Source organism: Egretta garzetta, unplaced genomic scaffold (assembly GCF_000687185.1).
Source record: "Egretta garzetta isolate BGI_Z169 unplaced genomic scaffold, ASM68718v1 scaffold452, whole genome shotgun sequence".
Lineage (NCBI taxonomy): Eukaryota > Metazoa > Chordata > Aves > Pelecaniformes > Ardeidae > Egretta > Egretta garzetta.
In genome coordinates this window covers 450794-467479 of record NW_009258796.1, presented here as the reverse complement: position 1 = coordinate 467479, position 16686 = coordinate 450794, and the positions used below count along the sequence as shown (strand labels likewise).

The 16686-nt window shown below is 49.8% G+C and overlaps 1 protein-coding gene across 1 annotated transcript; it reads left to right on the top strand.

Moving 5' to 3' along the window:
- The first annotated feature begins 150 nt into the window (after positions 1-150).
- ATP6V0C (ATPase H+ transporting V0 subunit c) lies at positions 151-10649 on the top strand. Its single transcript, XM_035889329.1, has 4 exons — positions 151-253; positions 8179-8362; positions 9586-9671; positions 9898-10649. The coding sequence occupies exons 2-4, from the start codon at positions 8229-8231 to the stop codon at positions 10014-10016; spliced, it is 339 nt and encodes a 112-aa protein (XP_035745222.1). The 5' UTR covers positions 151-253; positions 8179-8228; the 3' UTR covers positions 10017-10649.
- The last annotated feature ends 6037 nt before the right edge of the window (positions 10650-16686 follow it).

Here is a 16686-nt window from a genome sequence, read left to right as displayed (position 1 = left end):
CCTGGGGAAGGGGGGCTGTGTGAAACGCCGCGAACGGGAAGCTGCGCCCAGCGGCCGTCCATCTGCAGCTGAAGGCATCGAGGTTCAGCGCGGAGTAAACTGGGTCATTCTGCAGCAGCGCTCTCCCTGCTGAAGAACGTTATTGTAGAGCCCCGTAAATGCTGGCTTGCGCTAGGAGGGCCGTCGTACGGTGCCGTCTCTCTCTCGGAGCCTCAGGAAACCTTCTGCAGAAAACAACTGCTGTTCCCGATAGGTGCAGGGCTGCCGTTCCGCTTGGGGCGCAGCGTGGGGAAGGCTTCAGCTGAGCTTCCTCCAGACAAAAGTGTTACAGTGCCTAGGAATGCAAGGACTAGGGATCAGTCTGGTTTTCTGTTCTGAAGACTTAGCCGGTGTCTCCACATGCACAAGCACATGGAGCCATCTGATTTGGCTCCCAGTTGAGAAATCAAAATGGTCAAGTATTGAATTGGCTGCAGCTCCAGTTGCCTCTGGCTGTTCCTGTGCTTGGGGTCTTAGAGTGAAGTAGCCTCTGAGATGGTAGCCAGGTTTGCAAAGCAAGTTAGTGGTGATTAATTGGTGTGGTAGATTAGACTGCATGAATAGCTAACTAGGCGGTGGATTAAAATTAGTGTTTGAGAGGAAGCTGTCTAGCCATGCTGGTGCTGGCACTGCTGACTGGTTTCACACCAGCCATGTTCATGGCTTTAATATTTGAAAAAAAAAAAAGCCTGCTGGGCTGTGTTTAGTCTCGCTTGGTTTGTACCCAGTGGTGGGATGCAGATGTCCTGTGCTGAGGGCAATTAGAGGCCTGCCACCTTGGAGTCAAAATATCGTAGTGACACTTGGCAGGTAAGGACTGTCCTGAAAGCAGTATGGCTGGAACGCTGTAGGAGTCAGCGCTGGCACTGCTGCCCTGCCTGCCTCTCGGCTCGTGAAGGTAATGGAGGCATAGACCAAGACCTGGTTACTTGCTAGAAGAAAGTCAGCAGGTCACTGCCTTCTGCAAAATAGCAGTGATTAAGGTCCTAAATACTGAGCTTCCTGAGGGAGGAGTCACTGGATTCCTCTTGCAAAATTGGACTTGGAAGCAGAAGAGCATGGTTGTATGGCCTCTTATCACAAAACCAGTGCCTATGGAAGCTTCAGTGGAAGCATCAGTGAGGGATCAAACTTGAGTCAGCATTTTAATAGGAATGCAAAGCGTTGCTTGGCATGTCTGAACTAGCAGCCACGCATGTGCTAAAGCTGCGGGTTGGAGAGCATGGCCCTGTGGGACTGCGAGGTGCAGGGGAAGGGTTTGATCGGGTAGCTCCAAGTGAGTGCTTGAGCTGTGCAGGTGAAGGCCTGGTAGCTGTCACGTCACTGCTGGTGTGTGACAGTCCCTGACACAGAATCTGTCAGACGGGCTTAATGCCAGCAGGTCTGAGCCATGAGGTTAGTCTCTTGCTAGGGCCTAAGCACATCGAATGGGTTCAGTCACTGCAACACCACAGGTTATAGATACTGCTGATGCAAAAATACTTCTTAGTTGTGAATATTACAGAACTGTGCAGCTTGGATTTTGAAGGCAATGTGGCAGCAATGTCACTATAGGCTAAACTAAAACTTGCAGTGTTACGTAGCCTTCCCAATAGGGATGTGATGCTGCAGCATGTTCTGATGTTAATTGAACTCACCCTGATTTAGAAGTAAGGGACTAAGTCTGTCTGGACAAGCAGTGTGAAGCTGTCTGAAATAGTTCTAGATCAGTGTTAGCGAATGCAGGGATCACATCTGACTCGTGCTGTATCTAAAGATCAGATTCTTGTGGAGCTTAGTTCTGCGACCTGTTTCTAGTAAACATGTTCAAGTTCCGTACTGTCCAGGCTAGTTTGATGTGAAAACAAGTGGCTTTGTGCAGTACTGTTGGATGTCTGCACGGTAACTGCTGATGGTAAATAGATAGCAGAGCTTGTTCTGGTCAGCTCGTACTGATGGCAGCTGGAGAGACTAAAGCAGGCTGCCGTGACCTTGGCTATCTTCGGGCCTGCTTATTCATGTGCTGATTGCATCTTGTTCTGATCGCTGAAGTTCCTTTATTTCCTATGGGTAAGACATGTGGCTTGCTCAGGGTCAGGTGCTGTTGAGTGATCAAATTATTGCAGCTTTTCCATGTGACTTTGGCATGCCGAAATGGAAAAGCGTGGTATTGGGCAAAGCTGTCTGATTCTGCGCTTGCTGTGGCTCCGTGTGGAAGAGCACGATGTCCCGGGTGTACCCCATGGTGGCCGATGTCCCAGGTGTACCCCACGGTGGCCTCCGTAACGTGGTGAGGGGTTTTACTCAGCCCTGTGTTCTGGATGGGCACCCAGTGCCTTCGACTCCGCTTCATGTTCGACCTCTGGAAGACTGTTAATGAAGAGAACTCTAACCAGCAGTGTTGAGGGTAATCCTGTGCTCCAGAGCTAATGAAATGGTACTTTTTATTTTAAGCTAGGGCTGCAGATACTGTAGCAGTTGGGTAGCTGTTAAAGGACCTCCATGGTGCGATTGCTGCCTCAGAATGTACAGCTCGGTGCAGCTGGCAGCCCTGCACAGTCTGATTCTAGAAGGCATCGTGACGATAAACAACTTGCAGCCTTGAAGGCAAATGACACCCATGCTTCCTGAAATACTGTCTCTTGAGGGGCGGGGAGGTGGTAGAGAGGAGAGCTGCTTGCTTCTCAGCAAGGAGCTGTAGACCTCATCTTTAAGGAGCCTGCAAGCTCCTCTTGCTGTAGCTTGCAGATGAAACTGAAATGGCAGAACGGAGTGCAGCTCAAGGTAGTCTGCTGTTCCACATCTTTAAAGAGGGCTTCAAAGGCACTGTGCTATGGGCAGGAAAGCTTAGTAGGTCGGGTGTTGGGGCTACTAGTCTACAGTAGGGAGATTAATGTAAGCATTCCTCTTTAACGTCAGGTAAATCGGTGGACTATGAAGACATAAGTGTTGCAGCAGAAGCAAACCAGATAGGGCGGTGTTTCTATAAGGACATCACTTCCACTCAGTAAATGCTGGTCTTAGGATCATCTGAAAACCAGGTGGAGTATCAGGATAAACCATTGGCTCTACAAAGCTTGGCTCAAGCAGATTTGTGGCTGTTTGTGCTGTGGCTTCTGCTTCCGAGTGTGCCTGACGGGACTCCTGTCTCACCCTGGAGGTGCTGGAGGCTGCAAGGTCTGCAGGTGCTTCCCTCTGATGGGAGCATTCAAAGCAGCAGTGGAGGTGAATGCCAGCTGCCTCAAGACCTCTTGGTCAACAGCTTTTTTCCCTTGCTAAAAGTAGACTCTTCAGTCAGGCTGTGGACAGATTGATTTCAAGCAGTGGTTGTGGGCTGGAAACCTCTCCAGCCTGATCAGGCTGCTCGGTGATGCTTGAAATGGTAGTTTCACAGCAGTGCAGGCTTCCACCTGCTTGCTGTCCTCACCAAACACGGCAAGGCATAACTTGCTGAGCTTCATTCCTTCAGACTGTGACTACTGTGAGCATGAGGCTCCAAGTCAGGCTGGTCTGGCCACAGGAGCGTCTGCGGGATGCGGTCGGATGACCCTGGCTTTCCCACACTTCAGAAAGGAGGCAGCTTCGCTGTGGGCGCCTGCTGGTGAGCAGTGTAAGCTGCTCCTAGACCAGCTAGATGGGAAAAGGGCTCCTGCTACCTGGTGCAACAGAGTGCTCTGCCAGTCGGTGCCTGGAGTACAGCGGTCCCCCTGTCTGAAATGGGTCATCTTTAGGGTTGCAGGGAAGCTTATATGGTGATAAATAACAAGTGACTGGACTTTGCTGTGTGCAGAAGAGCCAGCCTGTACTCTGTGGCTTAAAGTGTCAGCCTTAATGTAATTTTTTTAAAAATGGGCTTTGTGTGCTGTCAGGCAATCTAGAGTACTAACTGGAGCGGTCCCAGCTGCTTGGGCAGTTGACTGGTAACTCCTTTTTCCTCTGGGCTGCTGCTGCAGCAGCTTCTCGAGGAGCTGGTAGATAAAATGAAGTTCTCAGATTTACTGGCCAAGAGTAAATGGTGTGCTAGCCTTGCAGGTTGGTTTTGGTAATGCTGTGAGCTGATGGTGCTAGGCTTGCTTGGAAGCCCTGCACCCTCCCATACCATTAAGAACAACCTGCTCAAGGGTAAACTGGTGTTGAGGTGAATTGATGCCTGCTGTCTGGTTCAAGGGAAGCCTACCTACCGCAGAAGGGCAGCCCATCACCAAATGGGTTAATTATGAAAGGGTCCAGATAGAAGTGCTCATCTGGAACAGTCTTTCAGACTTGCTGTGCTAGTAACCCATGGCATCTTGATTGAAAGTTTGACTTGTGCTGCTAGCTCGCTTCTAATGCAGGACAATTCTGTCTGTTGGTGCTCTGGAAATCTTTCGTGCGTCACAGGGTGAAAACCTGCTTCTCTGGTGGGACACAGGAGCGACCGCTGGCTCTGAATGGAGCAAATGCTGCTGGAGTGAGTGTGGCTGGTTCTGAACCTCTGTGTTCTTGGGCTGAGCGTGTCTGAATATTGAAACTGCTGAGATAGCTTCTGTGCAAATGGTTCCCTGGCTTGAAGGCCCTGATGATGTGGTCAGTGTCCATAGGCATGTATCTGCCTGCAGAGCTTTGCAGAACCAGTGCAAGGCTTTTGGTAATTGCAGTGTTCTATATTGAGGGAGTGTCGCATGAGGTGACTTGCAGCTAACTTAGCTGCAAGATTAATGCTCTTGGTGCATGACCTTACGAGCACTGTAACTATAGCTACTAAAGGTAGGTCCTGATACTTGGACTAGCGCTTTGTGTCAACCACAGGCTGCTCAAGTACTGACAGTGAGTATTGGAGGCCAAGCGCTATGGAAAGTCCTGGCAGAGGCAAGACTACAACCAGTCTTCAGTCCTTATTGAAGCTGTTGCCTATATGGCAAGTAGCTTTCTAGTTCATATTCCATCTTGGAGCTGCGTGGCTGCACTACCTCTGCTACCACTTCTGACTAAGAGTAACACTGCCCAGCACCTCACCATAGCTGTATCCCCAGCCCCGGGGGAGTGCCTTTTGACCCCAGGAGCGGCAATAAATCAACTCTGGCTTGTGAGTTCAAGAAGTTGCTCTTCAAGAAGTATTTCAAAATCAGGTTAACCTTTGAAATGGGCTTACTGGGAGTAGGTGGTCTTGAGTGATGTGTAAAGCAGCTTCCCTGTGTTATAACACCATTGAACTTGCAGATGGCACAGTTCTGGTTGTAGACCAGAATGGCTTCCTTCTGTGATAAAGCCAGGCAGGCAAAGTGCTTCTCAGGCTGCTGGGCAAATGTCTTGATAGCTCTTGTGTGTTTTAAAGGTAGTGTTGCAGCTTATCTGGCCTGTATATTAGAGGTGATGGAGTTACGATCTGAAGCAAATATGTGGGGTCTTGGTGTGTAACGGTGGTACAGACCTTGTTCCATTTCCAGTCTTCCACACAGATCTCTTCAAACCCTGTTCACTAAGAAGTTTTTGGGACACATGTCCTCCCAGCTCATCGGGGTATTTAAATGTAGCATACAAAGCATACGTGCTTCAGTGTTCACAGCTGCCAAGAGGTACAAGTCAAGATGTGCAGGAGGATGGACCGTAACTGTATAGCTGTGCCATGAGAAGGCTGTGTTGTGGTGGGGAGTGCAGATTGTCTTTGCCATCTGGACTGTAACGGGGGTATTGTCAGAGCTGCGAGGAGAGCTCCTCAGGCCACTGAGGAGCAGCACGGGACACTGCCTGGTACTGGAGGTGCAGCTGGGGGGGCTCCAGTGTAAGCCTGTTGGTCAGGATGCTGGTGAGGACTTCGCTGGGAGCAGAGGTGCTGAGCTCCGAAGCTGTGTGTGTGGCACCTGTGACTGCCCACCAGTGGGACATAATGGATCTTCAGCGCCATCTAAAAAGGCAATGTTGCCACTAGCTGCTGCAGAGTACTTGTGCACTTCTGCTTGTTAAGTGCCTGGATCAAGTTTAAGGTGTGAGCTCTTGCCTAGAAATGGGATTTAACAACTGAGAATTGACAAACTCGTGCGGATCTGCCCCTCCCCAAAAGCTTAAGCAGGCTGGCTTACCCTAAGTGGGATTATGAAATCAGTTTCTGTAATCCATCACTGCATTAATTGCAACATCTTTAACTTCAGATTTGGAGGAAGTAATGACTGAGCTATTTTTTAAGTAGTCAACTTCCCTAATGAGCCTCAGTGTTTCTGGAGGGGTTTATAAATGATTCCAAATGAGAAGTGGTTTCTGCTAAATGCTATAGCCAGTCTAGATAGCCTGAGCCTTGATGCCTCTTACTGCCAGTCCTTAGAAGGTGCTTCCTCTAACACAAAGGGCTCCTAACTCAAGTTGGTGATTTCTTTCTAGGCTTCCTAGGGGCTAGACCCTCAAACAGTACCATTGCCACTGCTAGCTAAGTCTGTGTGCTAGTTTCCAGGCTCAGCTTACATTTGCAGGTGAAACTTGTCTTGCACTCTTGGCTCAGGCTTCCAGCTAAGCTGGATTCTAGTTCTGAACTGCACTGAGCAGCCCTTTACATCTGGCTCATTTAGTGACAGTTGGGACTTTAACAAAAAGAGGATCTGGGTTACAGATGTTCATGAGCTTTGCAGTACAGAACTAATTCGTGGTTGATAATGAGGCTTTCTCTTCAAGGTTCTGTAACCAGAACTGAACTCCCTCTGATAGCGAGTCCTGGGTTAGTGCAGTGGTGCTACCTTTACTAATCTTCTGAAGTTCTGTAGTGCAAAGCCTGGAGGATTACTGCTTAGTGTTCTTGACTGCTTGAAGATAGGATTTATGTAAATGCTGAGTGAAGAGCAGGAAAGCACATATCCTAAACCCTTTGAACACCTCCCAGCAACTCTTCTGGGCAAGGTGCACCATCTCACATGGGTGCTGGTGTAAGAGGCAGCTACAGATCTCTGGGGAGCAAGCAGCTCTCCCCTCTGAAAAACTTGGTTTTTAAGTGGGTGGGGCAAATTCAAAAGGTAGGTCTCTGAACAGTACAAAGATCTGAAATTGCCATGGCTTTAAATACTCTGCAGTAGCCTTTTAGAGCAGGTGAGTTTGGTATCAGCCTGCTTCAAGAACTTAGTCCTGGGTGGCTGTGGACCTGCATGTCATCTGTTGGGTGATGGTGAGGGCAGTCCAGAGTCAAGGAGCTCCTAGAGTACTCCAGAGCAAGGTTGGGAGGAAAAGGGTCTTTCCAAGTACTTCAGAGTTTTCAAGGCAGAACTTACTTTTTGGGGTAGCGCTTTGGGACCCTTGATTCTAGCATTCCTCAGTTAGAGGTGATGAGCCCATGGTCTGCTTTGCATTACTGTGTTGATCTCTGCATGCTCAAGGTTCACTGATCACCTGTGTAAACATGTAGGGGTAAGGTGGCTGTGGTCCTGTGTAACCTACAACCCATACTTCACTTTGTGGTTATAGTGGTTGGGTGAACAAGGGTTTGGACCCGAATCCTTCACAGGTGGGGTTATTGACACATGAAGAGGCTGTCCTTTCTCCAAGGAATGAAGTGTGGCGATCGTAGTGGATCTGTTGCTATCTCAGTGTGTGTCTGATGAAACTGAAATGGCATGTTTGACCTCAGAACAAAGCGTAGGCCAGATGGGACCTCTTCCACAAAACCGATGAAGGATGCCAGGATGTGACTTATTGTTAGGTGCACCCAAGACCTCAGCCCGAGTGGCTCAAAGTTCAGTGTCTGTAAAATGCAGCTTTCAGCCAGGTTATGTCCTGCTGCGGTAGCCAAACGTGCTTTGCTGTGTTTCCTCTGCAGTTCAGCTGAGCAGAGCCTCAGTGTCAGCTCTGTGAGGGCACAAACTCAGAAATAATGAGTCTGAATTTGGACTTTGGGATTTGGTTCCTAAGGAGGGAAGGAATGTCTGCAGGGAGTATGCCCTGCTGTGAAGCTGGATAGCAGAATACCCTCTCAAACAGTATTGTCTGAACAGCACCTTTCTGCTTATCTAGCTTTGGTCTGGGAATGCGGGGAGGTCACTTCCTCATCCCCTTGGGGAATGTTCCTGGCTGACAAGCCAAGTAGTCAAGTGACCATGTTTGCTTTGCACAATTCTCCCTTGTGTTGACTCAACTGTTGTAATGCTGCAGTCTAGCAAAGGAGATGGCACTTGGGTATGTCTAACGCATTTTTCTCTCTTCCAGCCTTGGGAGCTGCATATGGAACAGCAAAGAGTGGCACAGGTATTGCAGCCATGTCTGTCATGAGGCCTGAGCTCATCATGAAGTCAATCATCCCTGTTGTCATGGCGGGTATTATAGCTATCTATGGCCTCGTAGTGGCAGTCCTCATTGCCAATGCCCTCTCACCTTCTATCACGCTATTCAAGTAAGTTGCTGCATCTGTCAGTTTTGTTTGTCTGGTCACTATTTTGATGCTGCTGAGTGGGTGGGTTTTGCTCAAGACTCCTGCAAATGCTGTCAGTGCTAAGTGCACCTAAGCTGGGCTTAGGTGTATGGACTGGATTCAGCTGTCCTGCCTAATGCCTTGGCCTCGGTGGTGGTGCTGCCTGGGTAGTCTGCTGTATGAGCTAACAGATCAGACATCCTGCTGCTAGAGATAACAGTGGGTCATGGCTTGAAAGGAACTGCACAGGCAGTACTGGGGTAGGAGGCTAAGCTTGTTTCATGGTGCCAAATTCTAGACCTGGAACACACAGGTCTTTCCAAGACTGTCTAATCAGACTGTCTAAATAGTTCTCCTGTTGCCTGGGAGATGCAAGTGAATAATTAATATTGCTTGCTGCTGTATGTGCTGGTAAATCAATCCTCAAGCTATACATTGGGCTTCTACACCAGCTAGAGTCTGAAACTTAATCTACTCTTGGCTTTTGAGAAGAGCTGGAACTGGCTTGACTGATACCTCTTGGAATAAAACAACACTGCTGAGGTCTAACAGCAGATATCTGTGTCGCTGTACAAGTTATAGCCAGTGAGCAGTGTGGTTGGCCTAGTAAGTCCTTATCTAAGGAACAGTGGGTACAAATGCTCCTTTGCAGTTACCAGGTGGCCAGCTACTGATAGGGACTGCTCCCCAGGTACCCCTGCCTGGAGAACCAGACTGCTCCTGTCCAACTCTTCAGTGCACGGGATGTGCTATGGCTGTGTAATGTGGTTGCTAGAGGTGGGAGACAAAAGCAGCTATGAACAGGGCGCACAGCACTGGGACAGGCACTGCTGCAAGTGCTAGCCCACATAGCTGGCGTTGGTGTGCTACGCCTGCAGCTGACTGGGGTGGCCGCAGACAAGCTGGGTGGCCACGTGAGCTTGCAGGCCCACAGTTTAGCTTAGTGTACGAGGCGTACCCAAGTGTCAGCGGAAGATCTTGCATAGCTGCCCAGTTTTTGAAGTATCAGAGCTTGGAGTCTCAGGAAGCATCTGCTTTGAGACACGCTGTGCTTGTTACACAGTATAGAAGTGCTTTCTGCAGGAAAGAGGTTACCTTTAAATGTTAATTCTTATTTCCTTTGGGGAGCAAAAAAAGGCTAGCCTGACGCGAAGGGTTGTGTCCTGTTGCCTGCCACTGAAACTCTTTTCATCTCTGTCCTACAGGAGCTTTCTTCAGCTGGGCGCTGGCTTGAGTGTCGGCCTCAGTGGTCTGGCTGCCGGCTTTGCCATCGGCATCGTGGGCGATGCAGGTACGGGGAACACTGCAGGAAAGAGGTTACCTTTAAATGTTAATTCTTATTTCCTTTGGGGAGCAAAAAAAGGCTAGCCTGACGCGAAGGGTTGTGTCCTGTTGCCTGCCACTGAAACTCTTTTCATCTCTGTCCTACAGGAGCTTTCTTCAGCTGGGCGCTGGCTTGAGTGTCGGCCTCAGTGGTCTGGCTGCCGGCTTTGCCATCGGCATCGTGGGCGATGCAGGTGTACGGGGAACAGCACAGCAGCCCAGGTTATTTGTGGGCATGATCCTGATTTTGATCTTCGCTGAAGTCTTGGGTCTCTATGGCCTCATTGTTGCCCTTATCCTCTCCACAAAGTAAATGTTGCAGTATGATGTAAAGAGGTGTAACAAATCCACACTTTAAAAAAAAAAGCTCCAGAATGAAAATGGTCTCTCCAATGTGTACAGTTGTCCCAATTTGGTAGTTGATCTCTTGTAAATGCGCAATGTATGTTAGTGACTTGTCTGTCCTGTGTGTACTTCAATATTAAATTGGATGGGCTGCTCCAAGCCTGCTGCATGGCTTGGGGTGGCCTGTGTGCAATTTTCCACCCATTGCTGTTAGTACTTTATGTATAAATATGAACTAGAAATGTAATTTTTTCTCTTCACTGGATGTTTATTTATAAAAGACTTGACATGTTCATACATCTATGGAGCAAGGATTTTCAATTTCCCATGCTATATATATTAATCTTATATAGGTAGATTACACTGTGGGGTCAATTGTAAGTGCAGAGAATTCCTTGGATGTAACTTTGATTCTCAAGATTGCTGTAGTGTCCTGGTATTGGAGTATGAGAATTTCGTGTTTTATTACAGCAATTGTCCGAAACACTCCTGTGTTTCAGTAGTAACTGCGTATGCTCCGGCATCAGAGTCGTGCACCCAGTGTTGGGTTACAAACTTATACCATGTTTCCGAATAAAACTTCCTCACTACATTGCTGTAATGAGTCTTCTGCCTCTGATTTCATGCTCTTGCTGCCCCTTCAGGGAAAGGAGGGGTTCCTTCAGGGGGAGGCTGGTCCTTGCGGTGGCTGAGCACCGTGCTGAAGCGATGCTGTCATCACTGCTGAAGCATTCCCTTTTTTCCTGGGCAAGTAGCGATGCTGTTTCCAACTGCTGCCTGCGGGCAGTACTGGTGGTGAGCAGGAGTGCAAGGCTGTGGCAGTGCTGTGCTTGCCCTTGATCAAGCAGTGTGTCTCTGCTCTGGTGTGTGGTCATGCTGTGTAATGGGCTGTGCAGCATGGCCTGAGCAGGCAAGCTCGGGAGCAGGGGCGCAGGATGCAGTGTGACAAGGAATAGGAGCGGCTGAAGAGCCTTTGGGCTTGTCCTTGCGATGGCTCTGCAGGAACTTGGCTTGGTTTGAAAGCTGTGCTGTTGGCAGCAGTTGCCTCTAAAGTACCCGAACAATGGTCTCATCAACAAAATGGGTTCATTCAAGAACTCGTATTTTTAACTTGTAAATTGGGAGTATTTGAGTGGAGGAGTTCTGCTTTTGCAGCAAGTGAATGTTGTAGCAACCTTCTCTTGTCCTGAGGATTTACGAGTGTTGCAACACTGAAGTGTGTGTGGGAAATAGATGTTGGACCCTTAGTAGAGCTTGTTCCAAATGGCCTTTGGGAAGTACATCACCTTAATCTTAGCTGTGCAGTTTGGAGAACAGGTCAAGCTTTACCCTGTTCAAGCAAAAATGCCAGTATTGCACAGATACCTATGTACTGTAATGCCTTTGATCAAACTAAGCTGAGGAGTCTGGAGTGACCTGTGGGCACCTCTGTCAGCCTGGTTGGGAATGCAGGTGTGGTGGTGGTGCCCATGTGCTGTACCCATACACCTCGTGTGTTCCTGTGCAGCAAACAAGTCTGGTGTAGGTGCCATGAAGAGCTAAGGCCAGAGCATGAGGAATTCACTGAAGCTGTCTGGAGCATCCTGGTTAGGAGCATTCACCAGCCCAGGCCTGGTGGCACCTTGTGCACCTTCTGGGTAGCTGGTCTCCAAACTGGGGACCGTTCAGGAGCCTTCAGCTGTGAGCTGATTGTTTGGCTAGTGTGGATTTTCAGACTGTTGTGAAGGTGTAGTTTTGACAATTGTTGATCATCAGTAATGACGAACAAATTCATTGGTTTATTCTGTTTGCTAAAAAGCTGGTCTGTCTGCATTCATTTAATAGGCTGTCAGCTGCTTGGCTTTGGGGTGGGCTCTGCTGGTTTGGGGTTTTGGAAGGGCTTTTCTTCATGGCAGGCTGAGCAGTGGTGGTGCTTGGGCTGTATAGAGGCGTGAGCTGATGTAAGGAAAGTCCTGGATGTCTGCCAAAGCATTGCCTGGACTAAGGGAAAGTTTCCTGATCTGAATTGTGTTGATTATTTTCTTCAGCAATAGAAGTAGACTCTAAACTTCTGAATTAGACTTTACCCAGGGGTCATAAACATTTATGGAAACTGCAGCACAATTCTCTCTCAGCACTGATTGCGATGAGTGCCTTCGCGGTCCTTCTGGGCAGAAGAGCTTGCAGCTGGGAGGGGGTGAATCATGAATTCAGGCTCTCTGGAGAGCACGCTGCGTACATCTTGCAGTTCTGGTGAGAGGAGTTGTATTTTGCTTGTGTAGCAGGACAAGGAGAAGATCCTGGCTGGGGCTGCAAATATGTTTAAGATCTGGTTTTACCTTCTTTAAGGGGAATGATATAAGCAAACTGCATTTAAGAGAGCAACTAAATGCTGGTGGTTGCTCTCATCTCTAGGAGAAGTAAGCAGTGTAAAGGCACTGGGCTGTAGGAACTCCAAGATCCCGTTGTAGCTTGGTGACACATTGCAGAGGGCAGTTGCCAGGCTCAGGGTGGCGATGGATGCTTACAGAACCAAGCACAGGCAAAATCCCATCGATCAAGCCTTTCTCATCAATACATAAACCCCTGCAAGTCAGGAGAACAGAGCATGAAACAAAAGCTGGGGTTAGCATGCATAGGTGGAGGATGGCTTTGTGCCGAGTAAGTACGCCGGAGTAGAACTGGCGATCTGAGCACGTTGCCAGGCCAAGCTGTTTCTGATAGCGGTGCTCTAGATCTTCATTGATGACTCCCAGGCGAAAGCTCCTGTTTCGAGTCCTTCACTGATGCTATTGCATCAGCAAATTTCTCAAGTGATTCAGGGCGTTAAGAAAATGAGGGACCTTTTGGTCCCTTTCCTTCGTTTACTGACAGCAGCGCGCCAGACCAGAGTGCGGCCCCATCTGGCAGGGATTGAGTGTGTCTTTGGTTTGGAAGAGGGGAGCAGGCAGCCTCAGAGCGTGAAATGCCGGACTCCGAGTGCCTGATGAAAAGAGGTGGTGTCTGCTGGCACGTAAATAGTCCTCTGTAGCGCGGCAGGCTGCGTGCCTGTGAGTGTGCACTGCAGAGTGAGTCAGCCCTGCGGAGGGAGCCGAGCGGGGAGGCTCTGCAGCAGCAGTGGGTGAACGTCCACTGGCAGTCGGCTCCGGCTGGGTGAGGCCAGGGGATGCCTGCAGAGACAGTGCCTTCATGCAGCTTGCTGACCCTTTTTAACTCTCTCATACTGGCTTTTTTTTGTTTCGAAGGTGGCAGTTTTTTTCAATTTTTATTTTTTCTTTTCCTGCCCTGTTGGAGAAGCATTTTTAAGGAGTAGGATTTTATCTGTGATTGCTCAGGGCTTGTCTTCCTTGGGAGACCTGGTTTACAGAGGGGTGCAGTAACCTGGAAAAGTAAATGAGCTTTGGGGAAATAAAAACCTCATTAAGAAACTAAGCCACTGTTCTCAGCTAGAGGGTAACAGCAGGCCTAATGAAAACAACACTCAGTAAACCTTGTTTCCTTCCCAGTCTGACCATGGAGATGCTGATGTTATGGCTGTTCCCATCCAGCCTTATGGTACAAACCATCACTGTTCCTTGGGTGAGAATTCCCTCTGCAGGCCTTGCCACCTCTGCTCTTCACGTATCTCTTTCTGCTCCACAGGTATTGACCATCTTTTTCTCTTGACGTAATTAAATTAAACCCAGAGTAGTAAGTCTTTCTAGTGCCACTTGTCCTGGAGTGGGAATTTTCTGTTTCAGGGTCAACGTATTTCATCCCGAAAAGCTTCTCCATTTTTGTTATTACTCACTAATGAGTGCCGTTCCTTTCCTCTGCAAGCCACGCTTCATTTAGCTCCTGAGACAATCACAGCTTTGCAGCTCATATCGCTGAGCTGCTGTCAAGCTAGCTGCTGCTGATCATGGTCCCAAAGCACACAGAAAAACATCCTCTCCCAGCCTTACAGTGTGTGGGGCCTGGAGCTCTCCTAGGGGCCAAACCGCGGGGTCCAGAGTGCCTCCCGCAAGGCACCTACCGACCACTGGCAGTTCTCACCAGCCTGTGAAGTCCCAGCTGGGTTGCAGGAGGGCAAGACGAGGTTCCTGGAGAATCAGTGGCTTGTGTTTGTCACCTTCCTTTTGCAGAGAGGACAAGATGCAGTCAGGACAGGCTCAAGTCCTGGCTCTTCTGGATGTACCAAGGGAACACTGGTGGCTGTTTCAGTCTGGACGCTTTGTTGGTGCTTTGAACTTGCCATTGCATCCGTGCTTTCCTCCTTTGCGTTTGGGAGAGGGTAAAGGGGTGACCCCAAGCGGCAGGGAGCAATCACGACCATCTACACCTCATGGCTTTGTCTACCTGAGGTAGTCTGAGGACAGATCTTAGGAAACCACCGAAGTCCCCACATTGGCAGCGTGTTCTCAGCTCACAGGTGTAAACAGCCTCCCTGGCTCTCGTGTGCATTGGGACCATTTCTTAGGCCTCTTTGTGGACGCTCGTGAAAAATGAGAAGCCAAGGCTGCACCTCCACAAGCACTTGGCAGCGGTGCTAGCCCAAGCCCTCCCTCTGGACACCTGGGCCGCCTTCCACGTCTGTAGCACGCGCTCTCCTCTTCCTCCCAATGCGCTGGTACAGCTTCTCATGCCGCCAGGCGGTGAATCTAATTTGGGAATTGAGCCAGGTTAAAAATAACTCAACCTGAAGAAAAAAACCGTTTGCAAGTGAAACCACAGCTTGTGATTCCCTCAGCCTGTTACTGGGGCAGCAGAGAGAAAGAACGTGCAATTATTGGAGAAGGAGCGTGCCATTATTGGTGATGCAATACAGGGTTAATTTAATACTGAGAAGTAAAAGGAGAACATTCAAAGGGATAAGACTTAAGCAGGACAGATCCATGACATGCAGTTGGGCTGGGTGACGTACCTACAGCATCAGTGAGGCAAATTGCCATGCCTTTCACCTCAGCACCGGGTGTTCTGCTCTTCCCAGCGGTGCAGAGGGAGGTCCGGGCCATTTTGCAGCATTCCAGGGCAGTGGTTCGCTTTGGGGCTTGCAGCCTAGAAAAAACATGCGATCTGCGTCGACAAAAGGTTGGTGAAGCTGTCAGTGGGGTGGACCCCGTGGCAGGATCTTTTGCCATGGACGTTACCCTGTAAGCAGTCGGTATTCGCATTTACCTAGATGTCTCCTCCGCTGTCAGGGGACGTTACTGTCACGAGCCTGTTAGCGTCTGCGTTCGCATGGAAGTGCCCTTTGGCCACGGGCAGTTTGGGCGCTGTGTACGCCTTTTGACATCTGAATTCAGTGCAGCAGCTCGGAAGAGGACTTCCCTCCTCGCAGTAATTTGCTCAAATAAGCAGGCCTGAGATCTGCTTTTAGGATTCATTTTCTAAGCTAACGGGTTTGGAGTCTCCTTGGCTTCACCTGTACTGAAGCCACAAATCATTCCCACCGGGGTGCTGCTGGGTGCCCCAGGCATGGATCATTTCAGCCACGATGAGGAGAACCTGCCTGAAGCCATTCTTAGCCTCAAATTCCAAAAATGGTGCTGCACTGTTTTCCTAGCATCACCTAGCGTCATTCCCAGCCCCATTTGTCCCCATTTCGGCTGGGACAGAGTCAGTTTTCTCCCTCGGAGCGGGCATGGCGCTGTGGTTTGGATTCAGGATGAGAAGAATGTTGGTAACACACTGGTGGTTTAGTTGTTGCTTACACCAGGCAAGGACCTTTCAGCTCCCCCTGCTCTGCCAGGGGCACAGGGAGCTGGGAGGGGGCACGGCCAGGACAGCCGACCCCAGCTGAGCCCAGGGCTATCCCACACCGGATGACATCATGCCCAGTATATACTGGGGGGAGTTGGCTGGGGGCCAGTGATTGCTGCTCGGGGAACACAGCTTTTGCTTTACCTATTAAACCGTCTTTATCTCAACCCACGAGTTCTCTCACTTTTCTGATTCTCTCCCTCATCCCACCACGGGGAAGTGAGCGAGCGGCTGCGTGGGGCTGAGCTGTCGGCCGGGTTAAAGCACAGCACCATTTCAGGGGCCTTTACTGGCCTCCTGCTGACGGTAAGAGGCAGCCTGTACTGTGGGCAAGCACAGACCTCATGGAATGGTAAGTACAGCATAAAGCCTCACTAAAATTCAGTCCTGGCCAGGCGGGCATGTTACATTCATGCACGATTACATTCCCCATCGTTTATCTCGGTGTGATTCATCTGCAGAGCCTAGACACAGTCCTTGGTGAGACACTTGACTCTCTCTGCGATACCGTGGGACACCGAATGGGATAAACACGCGAGTGAGCGTGCTGGGTGGGCTGCTGCAGCACGCAGCGGTCCCTGCGGAGCAAGGAGGGCAGAGGGGGCGTGGAAGCGTCTGCCAGGGGTGAATGCTCAGACTGTTGGGGGCACTGGCTTTAATTTTAACGAAGCATAGTGCTTGCCTTTAACGTTTTGGAGATTGGACATTATTGCCCGTCTGGCCACAGAGGTGGCAGACATAGGGGCCCCAGAGCCCAGGTGGCATGGTCTGCTGGAGGGAAAAGGCAGGGGCCCGGCTGGAGAACCAGCTTTCTGTCTTCTCCCCCAGGCTGCTGCCGACTTGTCAAACGGCCTTGGGGCCTGCCTGCCGCCGTGCTGTCGGCTTGGGAAGGAAACGTTGGGAGAAGCCATTGCAAT

Excerpts from the sequence above, each read along its gene's own strand:
- ATP6V0C (XM_035889329.1), top strand. The coding sequence starts at position 8,229 with ATGTCTGTCATGAGGCCTGAGCTCATCATGAAGTCAATCATCCCTGTT. Across the intron at positions 8,363-9,585 it reads CCTTCTATCACGCTATTCAA|GAGCTTTCTTCAGCTGGGCG; the intron begins GTAAGTTGCTGC and ends TCTGTCCTACAG. Across the intron at positions 9,672-9,897 it reads CGGCATCGTGGGCGATGCAG|GTGTACGGGGAACAGCACAG; the intron begins GTACGGGGAACA and ends TGGGCGATGCAG.